Genomic DNA, 16,338 nt, shown 5'->3' on the forward strand with positions numbered 1-16,338 from the left:
GGGGAGGTTGTGGGAACCTCTAATCTGTAGCACAGCGTCAGAAGCACAGGAAACAGCCTGCGGGGTAGAGGGCAGTCTTGTCAGTCTTGTAGGATGGAGCCCTTAACTGGGCTATTTCCAGACAGATAACCTCAGAATTGAGTTGAGCTCTCGGACACCCTGCTGGTGTTCGAGAATTGCTTGGTGTTGGGTGTGGGAAGACCCTCTCCCTTGCCACACACACATTGGAATTGGGTCCAGGAACCCAAAAGGAATTGTTGTATGGAAAATAAAGACACGAGCCAAATCTGACTCAAGTCCCCCTTGTCCCCGGCTGCTTCCTATACCTCTCCAGCCAAGGAAGCCTCTCCTTGGACCTTACCCTCACTATTCTCTGTCACACTCGTTCACCCTTATTGCCAGCTACTGGCTCCTTGAGTCATTACTTAGTTTTCTGCAAGTGCAAGGTCTCCTCCATGAGGTGGAGAGCAGAGGCTGGGGCTCAGGTTCTCTGTTGTTTTGCGGCTGCTTTTCCCCAGCGCCAAGCACAGCCTCCAGATTTCCTTGTCTCAACTCTTAATAACTAAGAGTTAGTTTAGCAATAATTCTTCTCTTCATTCAGGTCACAGTCTAAACATTGTCTCCTCTAAGAGCCTCCCTGACCACTAGACTTATGCCATCCACCACAACCCCCAGTCACCTATTCAACCTCTTCTTAAAATTGACTGCTACTTGAAGTTATTTCTGTATTCGTTTATGTTACCCTTCACACCACAGCACAAGGGAAGGACCTAGTTTTTCTTGGTTGCCCCTGTATCCTGCCTGAGTGCCTAGAAAAAGGGCCAGGAGATCAATCAATATTTATTGAATGAATGAGTATATATAGTTATCCCAACTAGACAGCAAGCTCTCAGAGGGCAAGGTCTGGTTACTTCTTGGAGAAAGCCAGCATACAGCCCTTGATATTATGGAGAAAAAGCCCTACACTTGGGTCAGAAGACCAGGGGCCAAGCCACCCAATTAATCTTGGATTTGGGGTCATAATATCTCCTCTCTTGGCCTTCTCTCATGGGTCTTGGGCTTTGATTTCTGGAGAATTCCATGCCCCCACTCTAGGATTTGTTGAATGAGTGGCTAACATATGCAATACTCTGGGCTGTCCTGGGCACCAGTCATGGTTTGACAACAGTATGGCCACCTGCTCCAGCCTCCCTTCCCAAGTCTCTCTCTTGAACAGGCCACTCACCACCACGTGGGAGCCCCTCGAGTCCAATACTGGAGTCATTATCTTCCCTTGTGCAAACATCTGCCTTTCCTGTGTTTTCCTGAAGACAGTACTGTCCACCCAGGCTCCCAGGCCAGGAACCTGGGTGGTTTTCCCCCTCCTTCCATTCACCCTCTCAGGCAATTAGTCAACTTGTGTTTGCTGATTTTACCTCTTGAGTTGGTTGAATCCATCCCTTCCTCCCCACCACTTCCCACCACTGCTCCAGTCCATCTTCACCTGGACTCCTAACGGATGTCCCTGCCTCTGCTCTGACCCCCTTTATCCCTTCTCCACTGCCCATGCCCTAAGGATGGACTCCAAACACCTTATCACCTGACAGGAACTTCATTATTGGGCCCCATCCTGCCCCTCTACAGCTCCTCAGCCACCACACACACTTTGTGCCCCAGTCACTTCTTTCTGTTCCCAAGATATACAAATTCTCCCTTTTGCCTCCAGGCTTTGCATTCACCCTGCCAGGTAAACTGCCCCCTGCCGCTCGCAGCTTAGAACCTCTTCCTTCTGGAAGCTTCCATTGACTACAACTCCCTATGTAATCCACCAAACCTGAGTTCTCCGCTCACAGCCCTTTTCGTTCTAATTGCCTGGCTCTATCTCCTCCACCCACCCACCTACCATCCCCTCTTGACTCTTCAGTTCTCTAAGGGCTAGATCCCATCTGCGTGGCTCGCTTTGTCAACAAAAGCGCAGGTTTTCGTACACAACAGACACTTTGCAAATACTTATTGGATGAATGGCATGACCCAAAGCCTGCTGGGTGAAAATCTCCATCACGTGCTAGTTTTGGATTTGAGCAAGTCTTTTAATCTCTGCCTCCTTCTCCTCACCTGTAAACCAGAATGGTAATAGCACCTTCCATCCTTCTACCTTTGGTAGAGTTGTCGTGAGGAGTCAACACTTAGAAAATCACGTAAATTGGGCTATTCTTAATGTTTTTTTGATACAACCTTTCCCTGGATCTTAACCCACCCCACCGAGGGCATCTGTTCTGCCTGCAGGTCACACCTAGGGTACTGCCGGGCACCTCCGCCTCTGCTCCGCTCACTGCCCGGGTCCTGCGCAAGCCCGGGGCCCACTTCCATCGCGGACGCTGACGCCACGGCCCATTTATGGAAGGGAGTGGGCGGGCCGAAGAAGGCCCCGCCTCCACGCTGAGGTCAGCGCGCGCCGCTGCGTGTGATGCTCTGGTTGCCGCAGAGACGCCCCGCCCCCGCGCGGCGCTGCGGAACCGGAGCTCCGGGCGGCGTCGGCAGCGGCGCTGGAGGCTGCGAGGCCAGGGCGGCAGAAGCCGGCGCGGCGACCGTAGCGAGAGCGGCGCGGACGGAGCGGACCACGACGAAGGCGCACAGGCAGCCGGGCCGGGCCGGGCCACTGGGAGAGCGGCCGCCGGGAAGCGGGCGGGAAGCCGGGCGGGCAGCGGGCAGCCAGCGGGCAGCCGCCGAGCCGCGAAACGACATGGTGCTGCTCAAGGAGTAGTGAGTGTCCGGCCAGCCGTGCGGAAGCGAGGAGGAAGGGAGAGTCGGGGATGACGATTAGTAAGGGTGATGGCCTGACAGAGGGCATGCAGTGCCCGGACGGGGCTCGAAGAGATGGAGAGCGCTGGATGGGGCTGTTGGGCGGCCCAGCAGGGGCTGAGGGGACAGTGAGGGCCGGCCAAGGCCTGAGGTGTGGCCAAACGGGGGTAGAGAGGTACGGACAGCACCTGAGGTGGGGCCCAAGGAGCAGCGAGGGCCAAATAGGCCTCAGGAGAGACCGAGGGGACAATGAGGGCCGGACAGGGCCTGAGATGGGGTCAAGGGGACAGTGACAGCTGGACAGGGCGTGAGGAGGGGCTGAGGGGATCGGGAACACTGGATGAGATGTGGGGCTGTCCTCGGAGTGGGGCTGAGGGTTGAAGGGGCCAGCCAGAACTGCAGCAGTGGCTGAGAGGAGAGGGCTGGCAGGAGAGGGAGGAACTGTCTGAGGGGCTAGAGAAACAGTTTAGACAAGGGCAGGAAGGGTTGGCAAGCTGGCCAGTGGCGGGGAGGAGTTTGGGGGGCGAAACAATACTAACGGACACTAGCAGATCAGATAAGACAGCTTCAGGAATGGAGTTGAGATGATGGGGAGGAGTGGCTGCTATAGGCATTAAGGGAAAGGTTGTAATAAGTGGGTAGGGACAAAGACCGGGAGTCAGGGCCACACAGGTGACAGAGGAAGGGTCTCAGGAGATAGCAGAGAGGAATAGTGGTGTGACATGGTGCCCAAGTGGTAGGTGCAGAGGACGAGGTATTTAGAAAAAAGCTTAGGATGATTGCTTGGAAGTTGGGGACACTTGGGTAAGGAGTCCAGAAAATATTGGGCATGGGCTGAAGTGATATGAGGAAGTTTTGGTGATGGGGCAGATCAGAATGTTACCAGGGTAGTGGACGGTTTGGAAAGAGTATGTTTGTGAATAAATATACATATTATTGGAGTGGGGCGAGGGACAGGAGCAGCCTATCTCTAGAGGATTCTCAGTTGTGGTGCAAAGAGACGGTGAAATTGCTTTGAGGAATTGAGGTTTCATTAAAGCCATTAATTGAGGCAAGACACTGAAGGGAGAGTGAAATTCTGAGTAGTGACTAGAGGGTGGAATCTAGTGACTTCTGGTAGGTGTTATAGTGAAATGGGCTTGGAAGGCAGTTGGTGTGTTTGGACTGCTAAATCTTTCTAACACAAGATGACCCAGTCCTGAAGCTTGTGTTCCAAGTAAACATTTAAGGACTTCTTTTTTTTTCTCTCAAAAAGGAGAGATGGTGTGTGTGTGTTTGGAATTCACAGTGAAACTGTGCTTCCTCAGAGGGGAGGGCAAGTGGCAACATTGGGCCAGAAACCCACAAAGTCCAGAAGTGGGAGATGTGCAAGTAGAGAGCAACTGCTGGACCTCACTTGGTAGCCAGGCAGGTGTGTGGAGGGCTGTTGCCATTTTGTCAGTGAGGCACTTTGCCCCATCCCATTCAGCTTGCTCCTTGGAAGGTGTTCAGGACATTGAGGACAGAGTGTAGAGCTTTGGATTACAAAGGCAGCAGAGACCCAGGTGTCATCACAACTTGACAGCTCACCTGAGCAGCAGCATTTTGTCACCCTTCCACCTCTGTTTCTTGACATCCAGTCTCATATTGATCCAGCCAGAGCTCGGCGTTTTCTGTGGCGAGGAGGAAGAACCTTGGGGCCAACAGGAGCATGGTACACTTTGGATTTTAATCTTGACTGTTCAGATGACAGGCCTTTCCCATTCTCCTGATCCTTTTCTCTTCTCCCAGATGAATCCTAGAATCTGTAGAAACCTATAGTTCTGAAAAGGTCAGGCAGGGAAGGGAAGGGACCTTCAGAAGAGATCAGAGAGAGTTTTGAAGGAAGGTCCTCCCTTCCCACTCTTTGTTCTCCTCTCCTTGAAGCCTGCCAGGGAAAGCTCCAAGGTGCCAGGGATGCAGAGCCTGCCTTGCATCTGCGTTTCCTTCCTGCCCAACTTCTGCCCTGTGTATGCTTGAGCGCATTTGTGCATCCCTGGAAGGGGGACGAGAAGGGGGGTATCCAGGATACTTTGGCTGTGGCTGCAGTGCTGCAGCTCTGGGAAGGGTGCAAGTGAAGGTCACACTGAAGGGAGCATGGCTCCAGTCTCAGCCTGGCACTGCCTCTGTGGCCCTATCCTTTGGAATTGCACCCTATTGCTACTGAAGGGCTTTTCCTCCCAAGGAGCTGGGGCGAAGCATCTGTCTGGGTGTGCAGCTGTAGTGTAAGCAGCCTCCCAGCATCTTGTCAGGAATTGGTGAATGCCAGTCTCCAGGGTTGGAAGGTTGTCACTGTTGATTTTTCTGACACTTCCTCTAACAGGATTCTCCTTGATTTGGTCTCTGCAAATTCTTGGATGTGATTTTAACTGCTTTTCTTGAAGATGAAAGGCTTATTGTTTTCTAGGAAGTTTCTTCTGAGGGTGCAGAAATTGTGGCCTCCAAGTTGGGAGTGTTTTCTCACTGTCGGCTTTCTCTAATGGGACGAGGGCATTAGTGGCAGCAGCCAATAACCTACAGGATTTACGTTTTTTGAGTAATTCGGGGTAGGGGGGTTGGAAGTCAGGAAAGACTTGGAGCCCATTTTGTTTTTCTTGCTACATTTCTGCTCCGTACTTTGCTTTTAGTGTGATATTTTTCTCAGAACCCTCCGTGTGCTTCTCACTTCCTGAGGGACCTTTGTGGAACTAGAAAATAAGAGAGGACTATTTACCAGTCTGGAGCAAGGATCCTGATTGCCAGAACCACTACATAGGAAGGAGAGCATAGTAGTTCCTGCTTCACCAAGCATGCAAGGTGTGGGGGCTCCGCTGGGTCTGGGCTAGGGTCTGGGAACTGAGAATCTAAAATTGGAAACTGGCTTTATTTGTATGAACACAACCAAGTGTTTTTATCAGCTCTCTGACCTCACAGCTTTAAACTGGGGTTTGGCTGTTGCTCCCTGTAGCCGTTGGCACTTCTGTGGTAGTCCTGACCAGTGTGGGGACCTTGCTGGCTGTGGCTTCTCCATCAGATCATTGTTAGTACCTCCAACAATTGGTGGTCATTGAAATGGAGAAAAAGGAAAAGAAAGTGATCAGTTAGGGGGCTTGTGAACAGCTTCAGGAGGTCACAAGCTGGGTGTCTTTTCTTGGTGGCTTTGTGGTAGTAAATTGTATTGTAGTTTCCTTCCCTACAGGAGAGATGGTTGGAATGTTTTCTTAGGGTGATTAAGCATCCAGTGAGCTTGGTCTCTTGCTAGCCTTTCACCTTGAGGGCTGCTGTTGTGAGATTAGGTCCACAGAGATGTAAACCCCCAGGGCCTGATTCTTTGGGTCTGAATTGTCATTTTGGCGTCAGAGTTTGCAGGGGTGGGTCCTCTTGTGTTTTAACCACTTTGTTTTACTGGACTCATTGCCAAGTTTTGTTGGGGGAAGATATTAGTGGGGGAGAGGGAGAAGAAGTCAGCTCCAAATGTGAGTCAGAGGCCTGGGAGGTAGCTGGTGGGGGGACAGGTTTGCAGTGAATCACAGGGTTCTAACTGAGATGCCAGAAGGGCACAAGAGAGCCTTTAAGCACTCAGGGGACAATTCTGTGCTGGTTTTGACAGTGAGTTTAAGGTCATGTGCAACAAAATGTTTAATACTATTCTAGATGATGCTTTAAGGACCTTGGGCAGAGCTCAAAGTTGATACTTTATTTTCCCTCTCTTACAGTCGTGTTATCCTGCCTGTGTCTGTAGAGGAGGTAAGTCCTTTTTCTCCATAATTGTATGTAATTCCTTATGACCATTGGCTAAGTTGGGCTCCAAGGAGCCCATACTGTATGTGTGGCTTTCATGTTTGTTCTAACGAAGACATAATCAGTACTCGATGTGAATTCTCCTTGTGCCATTTTGAGTTGAAGGAAAGCACTTACTTTGTATATCTCCACAACTGTGTGTGACTACCTCAAGCTGTGGGCATGCTGGATAATGTTGAATAGAGACTAAGCCAGCCCTTTTTATGTGCTGGGACTGTGCCTGTTTGGGGACATATTATTGAGGGGATTGAATGTGTGCATTTCTGGGACCTCCATGACTTGACTGGGAAGTGTGCACAGCTGCCTCTGGTTGTGCAACGAACCATTAGGGCAGGAAATCTCCAAGGCCCTCCCTAACCACACTCTAGGTGACTGCTGGGAAGAACAAGGCCCAGAACCCTCCTTTTACGGAAGGCAGGGAAACGAATGGGCTTGGCTTGCCCTCTGTCCTTTTATGGTTCTTGGGCCCGACATCCCTGTGTATGGGGATCTGGCAGGATTTGCCACAAGAAGGTTCATAGGCCATGCTGACTCAGAGTGGTCTCTTGGACCACAGAAAACTGTCACAGAACCTCCCTTGTCCAACCTTTCTCTGAACTTCTTCCACTCTCCTCTCTTGGCACAGCCTGTTCTTTACTTCCTTCTGAATTCATTTAAGCTCAAGTTTGGGTGAAGTTTGTCAGCCAGTGGAGGACCCTCAGTCAGTCTTTTTCCTGCAGTGTCAGCATGAAACTCCTGTGATAGCTTCCACTCTGTTCCAAATGTGAAATGGACCTCTGAAAAATGAAATCAGGCCAACAGAGCCCGTAGTACACTGTAGATGAGACAAATATCCAAGCTTCTTGATCCCAAAAGAGTGGGCAAGCATTGGCCCCTTAGAGCATTATCTCCAGTGGGATCTGATAAGAGCTGTACAGACGTGGGGGAGGGGCCCAGAGGTGGGTCTCAAACACGATCTGGGAATTCTGGGAAAAAAGGGTAAGAGAAATGAGACTGGGGGTAGTGGATAGATTCTATGATCCCTGGAGGCACCTGAGGCATACGTGGGGCCTGGGAACCACATGTTTGGGCTGATAGGTGTTGACATAGGGGGGGCCCTGTTAACCCACCTGCTTTGGTGGCTTGCTGTCTTTGTGAAAACTAGCAAGTGATGATTTTCCAAACCAGGAGTCCCAGCAGCAAGGCCTAGCATGTCCCTTACTCTGATGATAATCAGCTTTTGGGGGCTCAGTGACCCTCTCAGCTGTATAGGATGATCCCATCCAACTTTCTTGATCAGGCAGATGTTCCCTAGAAACTGGGGAATACATCAATATGTATTTAGGGGTGAAAGGGATCTTTTTAGGGGAGTTTCTTGAGGGAACAAAGGGTGGAAATGTCTCTGAGAAGTGTGGCCAACCCAGGGGGCCAGAACTGTCCAGGATTACCTGTTGGCTACTCTGCAGTGAGGCTGGAGGGACCAGAACACTGTTTGCTGATGTTGGGGCCAAGAGGGGAGGAAAAGGGGAACTCATCTTGAGAGTGTCTGCAGGTGGCAGTCTGCAGTTTGTGATGGTTTTTTGGCAGCATTAAGGAAGTGGTGGGGCAGGGTGAATGAAGCCTGAAGTTTGGTCAGTAAGCGCTGGTTAGGACTTGTCTATCTGCTGGTGATGGTTACCCTGTTCTCAGCTGGAAACCGCAGGTGACAAAGCAGTGCATGGCCTGGGTAGGGTTGAAGCAGTTAATGCTTTTTTGATGCCTTGAAACTTAAGTTTCAGAAAATCAGAAAATTTTGAATGGGAAGGCTGAAGAAGAAGCAAGAAGTGATTGACCTGAGTCTTTATCAATAACCCCATCCTGACTCATGGTTCCCATGGGAACAGCCCAGCATCATGTGACTTTTGGATTCACTTCCTAATTGGAGGCCATGATTTGAGGCCCTCAGAACTTTCTGATTTAGGGGGAAAAGAGAAAATCATGTCGTTATAACCATCCTGAAGGCCTGAATCATTATTTTGGGGTGGAATTAGCTTCTCCCTGGCTAGAGCCTTTGGCCCAGCACCACAGGCTTTCTAGGCATTCTGCCCCAGAGCAAGAAATCCTGGCTGATTCACATGGGTGTGTCCACCTGTGGTTCCTGGCTCAGGCTGGCCCACCCTCCCCAACCATCCCTCTGTGGTACCCAGTCTGACAGGGCCAAGAGCTGCTCTGTGTTTCATGACATTTCATGTCAGTGTTTTCAGGCCCACCCACTGCATCTCCCTGGGCTCCCACTCCCAGACTGCCAGAGTGGTAGAGTCTGTTTTTCTTAGTCGAGTGTCTTAATTCTTTGGACAAGGGAACAGATCTCACTGCAGGGAACAAGGTACGAGGCCTTTGGAGGAGGCTGGAGTCCCAGTCTCCTTGGGGCTCTTTATCTGATTTACTGGTCTGACCACTCCCCTGTCCCCACCTGAGCCTGGCTGCCTCCTGCTTTCCCAACGTGTGGAGTCACTATGCCAGAGAGAACCCTCTGACTTGAAAAGTGTCCCCCACTTGTAGCTTGTGGAGGTCAGTCTTACCCCTCTGGATTAACAAAAGTGCCTTCACTTGTCTCATTGGGATTAAAGGATCAGAATATCAAGAGAGATTATGGGGGGAAGATGCCAGCCCAACAGACTGATCCTCTTAGAGCCTGTCCCTCTGATTCCTGCAGCTGAAGAGGAACCAAATAAAGGGGATTAGTCTCTGCCTGGGGGCCCCTCCTTTGCAGCACCCAGTCCCCTCCACCAGGCCTTTCCTCAGCCTGCCATTTAGGACTGACTGCTGAGTCAGTAGTTAGATGTTCTTATGACTCTTCTCTGAAACAGAGTTACTGTTCCTTTGTAGGAATCCATGGCTCAGCCAAACCCTGGCCTACTTGATAGCAGTTTTCATGTGTGCCTTGGCCAGGGGGTGGACTTGGAGAGGCACAGAGACAGCTTGGGACTCCATAGGGGCACTGAGGCAGCACTGATATTGCTCAGGATTAGCAAGGTCAAGGGGACTGGCTCTCACCCAGATGTTCCTCTTTATGGGATTAACTGAGCCTTGATCACTTGCCTGGGCCATTTCTTGGCATTTAGTCCTGTGTGTTGCTCTGGAAGTCGGGGCTCAATTCAGCTTTCATGGTGAGTGGTGAATTGTCCTGGTCTGCTGCCTCGTTTTCCAGACTTGGCCGATAAATTTCCCTGCAATCTAATGAAGCTGCCTGGCATAGCAGGCTTCCATGTTTGAGGTGAAGCAACCCTAGATGCTGCCTGTGACCCTTCTGTGGCATAAGTGGCAGCAGCTCAGAAGTGCAGCCTCTCTGTTTTAATCTCAAAGGGAGAAAAACCCTTATTTCAGCTCTACTGCTCAGCCAGAAGTACCAGGAGCTAGGGGACAGGGTGTAGAGGCGAGGAAAACCTTTACCACCCCAACATGCAGTCAAGTACTTTTTCTTCGCATACTCCCTAAACTGTTAGGCTGTGGCCCTAGCAGTGATAGGATAGATGCACCTTCCTGCATTTGTGCTGCTGCTCATTCTCTTTTCACCTTATTTTTCTCTCCAGACAGCTTCTCTCAGAGCGAAAGGGACAGAAGGGCCAGGCCTGGGCACTGTCCAGTCATTGGCCATAACACTGACTTGTCCTGTGGGGGTCAGAGGAGGCCAGTGATCTTGACTGGTGACTTGATAGGGTGACATGTGACCTAAATAAAGGAAAACTAGGCTTTTGCCATCTAGTAAGTGCCAACACAGAGGGTGTACCCAGCCAGCACAAACTGTAAGCTGGGAATCTGTGCTGTCTAATATGAGAAGCAGGGCACTTGTTTCAGCCCCTCCAGGAATCTGGAAAGCATCAGGAGATTGGTGGCCTGCAAGACTGTTTTCTGAGCTGCTGGCAGGGTGAGGAAGGGCCCAGCACTGGAGAGGAAAGCAAGTAGGTGAGCTGGTGTTTTACAGTAGAGCTTGTGGATTTCACAGGGCACTGGGCAACTCTCTTTGACTAGAAGTCATGTCTTGGGATCTCTTTAAACGAAGGAATAAAGACACTTCCAGCAGCTAACCCAGATCTTGTTTTGGGGTCTTAATACTAGAGGCAGGTCCAGGGAAAAAGCTACCTTGGACTCTATATAATCTGTTTTCTGGGTAGTGGTGTGAGGTTAAGTGTATTCTATCTCTCCTTCATCTTGATGGAGGATGTGAAAATGGGAAGGATGAAATTAAACACATATGATGTCTAAAGAGAGGCCATGGAGCAGCTTTCTCTGTTGCATTGGGTGGATTTGGGCAAGGTCCGTGTGACACTGCAGAAGGAGCTCCCAAAGAGGGGATCCCAGAGGGATCTAATTGGACAGTTACCAGCAACTGGACTGTGCGCAACTGTCAATAAGATTCTGCGCTGACAATAATTCCTGTCTTTCTGTTCTTTTAGTATCAAGTAGGGCAGCTGTATTCTGTGGCTGAGGCCAGCAAAAATGAAACGGGTGGTGGTGAAGGTGTGGAGGTGCTGGTGAACGAGCCCTATGAGAAGGACGGCGAGAAAGGCCAGTACACACACAAGATCTACCACTTGCAGAGGTATGTGGCTGAGCAGCAGAGCTGAAAGGTGGCCCAGTATTGCAGTGGAGATGATGGATAATTGGAGTGTTTTCAGGTTATTCGCTGGTTGCTCAAGTCACTTCACCTGTGAAAGTGGGTGGGGGTGGCATTATTCCCTCATTTAAAGGTTTTGTTTTGTTTTCAATAAAAGTAAAACTTCAGCCCCCCAAGGTCCTACTCCCCAGAGGAGATAGTGTTTAGTTCCTTGTGGGCCCTTCCCTTGTCTGTGAGTAAAGAAGTGTGTGTGTGAATGGGCGTTCATTTCCTGTATTATTATCTTACATAGAGGGGATTGGACTATACATGCTGTTCTCGACTTTGCCCTTTTGGTTCTGATCATGTCATAGCTGCCATCACTGTTAGCATAGTCTGTCTTGTTCTTTGAAAGTCCACACGGTGCTGTTGTACAGATATGCTGTAAGTTGTTTCACCCATCCTCTCTTGGTGTATATTTATAGTCATTTCCAGATGTTTACTTACAGTACTCTAGTGAAACACTTTCTGCACAAATCTTTTGATGTATTTATGTGTATAAATCTGTAGTAAATGTTCCTACGTGGCATTGTGGGGCAGGTATTATTTTAAATTCTGATGTTGTGACATCAGCTGTCAGAGAAATCTTGGTACATCTCTTTGGATCCAAAACATAAGTGTTTAAAAGTGAAGCTTGAGGTGCTTTGCATACCAAAAAGCATAGCAAACCACACAAATTTGCTGAATCTCCAACCAAAGGGTGTTGAAAGCCATGGTAAACATACACCAGCTTGAATGGAAGTTGAACCAAGTTAGTCTAGAAAGTATCCAGTACTGGAAAAAAGTATTTTTTTAATCTGTAATTGTACAAATATAAATAAATAAAAAATTGTGGCAAAATAAACAAAATGCAAGATGCATAATTTTTAAATTCAGTGGTATTAAGAACAGTCATGTTGCTGTACTTAAGACTCTTCGACTTAAACCTGAATTTTAATTTCTTGTCACTAAACTGAACTGAACCCAATTTCATTTTCCGCTGGCAAAACCCAATTTAGTGTAGTCTGCTATTGTGGAGATATAAAAATGCTAGCCTAGGGGGCCCAGGTCTTTGTGAGTGCAGAAGCCAGGAGGAGAGCAGCAGTGTGGGGGGAAAAATACCACCCTGGTCCCATTTCCTGCCGTGGTACTCTTTTCCCTTCATGCCACCTCCTTGTCCCCCTCCATCCCTAACTCAGTTGACTGCCTGAGCCATTAACAGTTGATTAGAATAGGGCTCAAGATATACCTTCTCCATATCTGTGCATTTGTATTTCTTTAAAGAGGACTTTGAAAAGAGATAGTAAGGTTGGTAGAAGGGGCCAGATGGTTCCTCAAGACTCAGTTGGCTCTACCAAAGTGGCAGAGAGGTGGTCTGTACAAATGGAGGGTGGGACCTCTCTTACCCTCTAACTTAAAAGAGAGGATGTAGACTTTGAGCTGCTACTGTTACTCTTTCCTTACCCCCAAAACACCCAACTGCAAAACACCAGCCCCAGAGCAACAGTGCTGAATACCGAGACCACCTGTCCTCATGAAGACCAGGCCTCCCCGTCAGGCATCTAGTTGCCCAGTCAGAAATGTGAGTTCACTGCCACCCTCTTCCTTGTCCCTCATATCGAGTCAAGTTCTTTTGACTCCATCTCCTTACTATCTCCACCATATCCATTTCTTTCCATCGTCTTTGCCTGCATTACTACAGCAACTCCTAACTGGTCTCCCTACGTTCCTCTTCTCTGCACGGCTTCAAGTGTTGTGTCCAGAAGACAGATCTGTTGCTCCCCGAGTTAAAAGCAATTGATGGCTTTCCTTGGCCCTTGGGATAAAGTCCATGCTCTTTGACATAACTTACAAGATCTTTACGAGCCAGCTTCTGTGTGTTCTCTTGTGCTCCCTCCCTTGTACCTTACACCAGCTGCTCTGCACTTCTCTCTCTTCTCCAAGCTTTTCCCACCCCGCTCCTGTTCTTTCATCTAGCTCAGTCCTACTCACTCTCCACTCTGCGTGTTCATTTAATCCCTGTTACCCTGAGGAGCCTCCCCGGGCACTGGGCTTTCTGTGCCGAGTTCTCCCAGTGCTCTGTCCCCAGGAGCCCTGTGCTCATCTGCATTTCCTGTGCTGCCTTGGCTGTGTTCATTAGTCCCCGACTGGAATGTAAACTCCATGAGGGCAGGAGCCATGTTTGTGTGATTTCTGTATGTCTCACAGTACCTGGTGCACAGAATACCTGAATGAGTGTGACAGTGAGTGAGTGAGTAACTCAGAAGGTTGCTCTGAGTTCCTTCTCTATTGTGTTTAGCTCTTTGTCCTTACGCCTTAGGCACTAATGCTCCTGAGATTGTTGGAGCCTGCTGAAGACTGCATAGATTATCAGTTAAAAACTAGGGGAGGGAAATATGTGCATCTTTAAAGGAAACACAAAAACCCAAGATGAGTTTGTACTGTACACACTGTTCTGTAACCTGAGGTAAGAACTGAATAAAGGAAAATATTTTCCTGGGAGGCAGATGGCCCTGAGGCTCTTTTGGCCTCCCAGAACTGACGATCCAGATCAGATCATCTTGGACCCCTATTCCAAATTAGTCAGCCAGTCGCTCTGGCCCATTAAGCAAGGCTGGTGTGTTCTCAGAGATGTCTCATCCTTGTAGTATGTAGTATAATGCCCTGGGCCCAGTGAGCTCTGGAAAAATGGGTAATATAATGTAATGACTGATAAGCCATGGCAGGTAGCTGGGGATGTCACCTGCCCTGTTCTGGTGGGTGCTGGGGCAAGTTGTGAATGGGCATTGGTAGCCAGCTGAACTGGGTTATATCGGGCTCTGGCAGGTGCCTTCTCACACACAAGAGTAACCTACTTATCTCATGGAAACTTGCCTGTCAACTCCCCACTGAAAAAGCTGGAGCTGTGGCCTGAAGAATGTGATGTAAAAGCCCCCATACTTCTAACTTTCACCTCCACTTCTCTTCTCACCATAGCAAAGTGCCCACGTTTGTTCGAATGCTGGCCCCAGAGGGAGCCCTGAATATACATGAAAAAGCATGGAATGCCTACCCTTATTGCAGAACTGGTGAGTGCACACCTGGCTGGAGGTTGGAGTTCAGGCCCCAAGGTAGATGGAGGGCGTGCCCAGGTAGGCCCAGGGGTAGAGGTCAGTTGGGGTTTAGTGTCCCACCTTCATTTTCTGGCTTAAGTTAGTGAAAGGGTGAGCTTGGGGACCCCCTTCAGGTTGGGGGTGAGGGTCAGTGTTGCCTGGCACAATGTGGCAGCCAGCTAAGTAGGAGCCACCAAGTATTCACAGCCTGAGAGGTACAGAACCAAGTTCCCTCTTATTTGGGGATGGTATGATAATTTTGATTGTTTTTACTGATTATGCAAGTAATGTTCTCTATTTAAATTTTGGGAGACACATACAAACAGAAGAAAATAATTGCCCAAAATTCTAGGTAGTCACTATTAATATTTTAGGGTCTTTTTTCTAATCTTGTTTTTCAGTATTTGCATATACAAATATATATATAATCTCCAGACACATTTTCTAGACAATTTTGGATCAAATGATACTAATCACTAAGTTACTCATATTTACTCAGTAAATGGAAAACCTTTTTCCCTGTCACTGTATAGTCTATTTTTTAAAATCTGTAATGTCTGCATACTATTCCATCGTATGAATGTACTATGATCTTTTAAAATCATTGCCTTATTAATACTGAAATTTCCAGGTTTTTTTTTTTTTTTTTTTATTGAAGGGTAGTTGACACACAGTATTACATTAGTTTCAGGTGTACAACACAGTGATTCAACATTTATATACATGATAATTCTAGGTACCAGCTATCACCATACCAAGTTGTTATAATATTTTGACTATATTCCTTATGCTATACATTACATCCCGGTTACTTATTTATTTTACAATTGGAAGTGCATGTATATATATATATATATATTTTTTTTTTGTGAGGGCATCTCTCATATTTATTGATCAAGTGGTTGTTGACAACAATAAAATTCTGTATAGGGGGGTCAATGCTCAATGCACAATCATTAATCCACCCCAAGCCTATGAAATTTCCAGTTTTAATGTGATATATTTTTGCTGGGCTTGAAAAGGGACTCTTGAGAAAGGCACTCATAGGAAAGGGCCTGTAGTAGGGTGATAGGTGACCTTCCTGCCTGGGGAAAGCCCAGGGCTAGACACCAAGAAAATAACAAAGGAGACCCTGATGTTGGGGGAAAGTTGAAATAAGCCCAATTTTTGATGACAAAAGATTTAGAAACTGCTATCCCCTAAATATCTTACATAACACACAGAGTATGCCTGCAAGATTGGTGGGGGAGGGGATTTAAGAAAGAGGGATGTCACTACTAAGAGTCCCGAACTGGTGGTTTATACTAAACCTTCTAAAGTAGGAGTAGGGGTGGAATTATTTTCTTAATCTTGGCTAGTCCCCTATCTGGAAGGAAAGATTTGAACTTTCACAGGGAACTTCTTGTTCTTGACATTCTGATTCCCTTTGAGTAGTTCAGATACAGCTTTCTGAAATTTCTAGGTCTTGGGGGCCATTTAAGAGTAGACCTCTTGGTGGGGCCCAACCCAGTACTGGTCCATAGACTAGGATGATTCCTAAAAGGCCCCCTGGAATTTGACTGAGTTGAAGACTTTCCCCACAACAACCTACATTTGTTGATACAGAGCGACTGTGGGGCCCTCCTGCCGGCCCCTGCTTACATGTATTGTTACACTTGCCTTGTCTGTTGGGACCTGGCCCTGCCTAGATTGTATCTAATGAGGACGCTCCACCTATGTGGTCCTTATCCTGTGGACTTTGGGAATGACTAAAGTCTGGAGCACAGCGTCATTGTTCTCCCCGATCTTCAATGGCCTTACATGGATGGGGTCAAGAGGTATCAGGAGATGCACAGTCATTGGTGGGACCTGGGGTGTGTCTTTTTATTGCTGTAGCTGAAAATGCAAACATCACTACTTCTTAAGCATTGGGCAGGAAGTTGTTAAATTTTGGGGAGAGTCATGCCCACACTTTCTTAAAAGACAGTGTGCACTGTGTCTGGGTGTGTCTGGTCTAGGGCCAAAGGTGAGTTTTCTTTATGTATAAGAGAACTGCATTAAACATGCATCGTAAGAACCTTAACCACCTTGGCA

General features: G+C 48.3%; 1 protein-coding gene across 1 annotated transcript in view; it reads left to right on the forward strand.

Annotated features, from left to right (window-relative positions):
• The first annotated feature begins 2,452 nt into the window (after positions 1-2,452).
• The window catches only part of PITPNA (phosphatidylinositol transfer protein alpha), a 34,579-nt gene continuing 20,693 nt past the window's right edge, over positions 2,453-16,338 (forward strand). Inside the window, exons 1-4 of the mRNA XM_057501069.1 lie at positions 2,453-2,742; positions 6,495-6,525; positions 10,995-11,140; positions 14,150-14,241. Coding sequence (XP_057357052.1) covers positions 2,723-2,742; positions 6,495-6,525; positions 10,995-11,140; positions 14,150-14,241 — 289 coding nt within the window. The 5' untranslated portion in view covers positions 2,453-2,722. The remainder of the gene's footprint in view (positions 2,743-6,494; positions 6,526-10,994; positions 11,141-14,149; positions 14,242-16,338) is intronic.

The sequence above is a fragment of the Manis pentadactyla genome, chromosome 4 (assembly GCF_030020395.1).
Source record: "Manis pentadactyla isolate mManPen7 chromosome 4, mManPen7.hap1, whole genome shotgun sequence".
NCBI classification, from domain to species: domain Eukaryota; kingdom Metazoa; phylum Chordata; class Mammalia; order Pholidota; family Manidae; genus Manis; species Manis pentadactyla.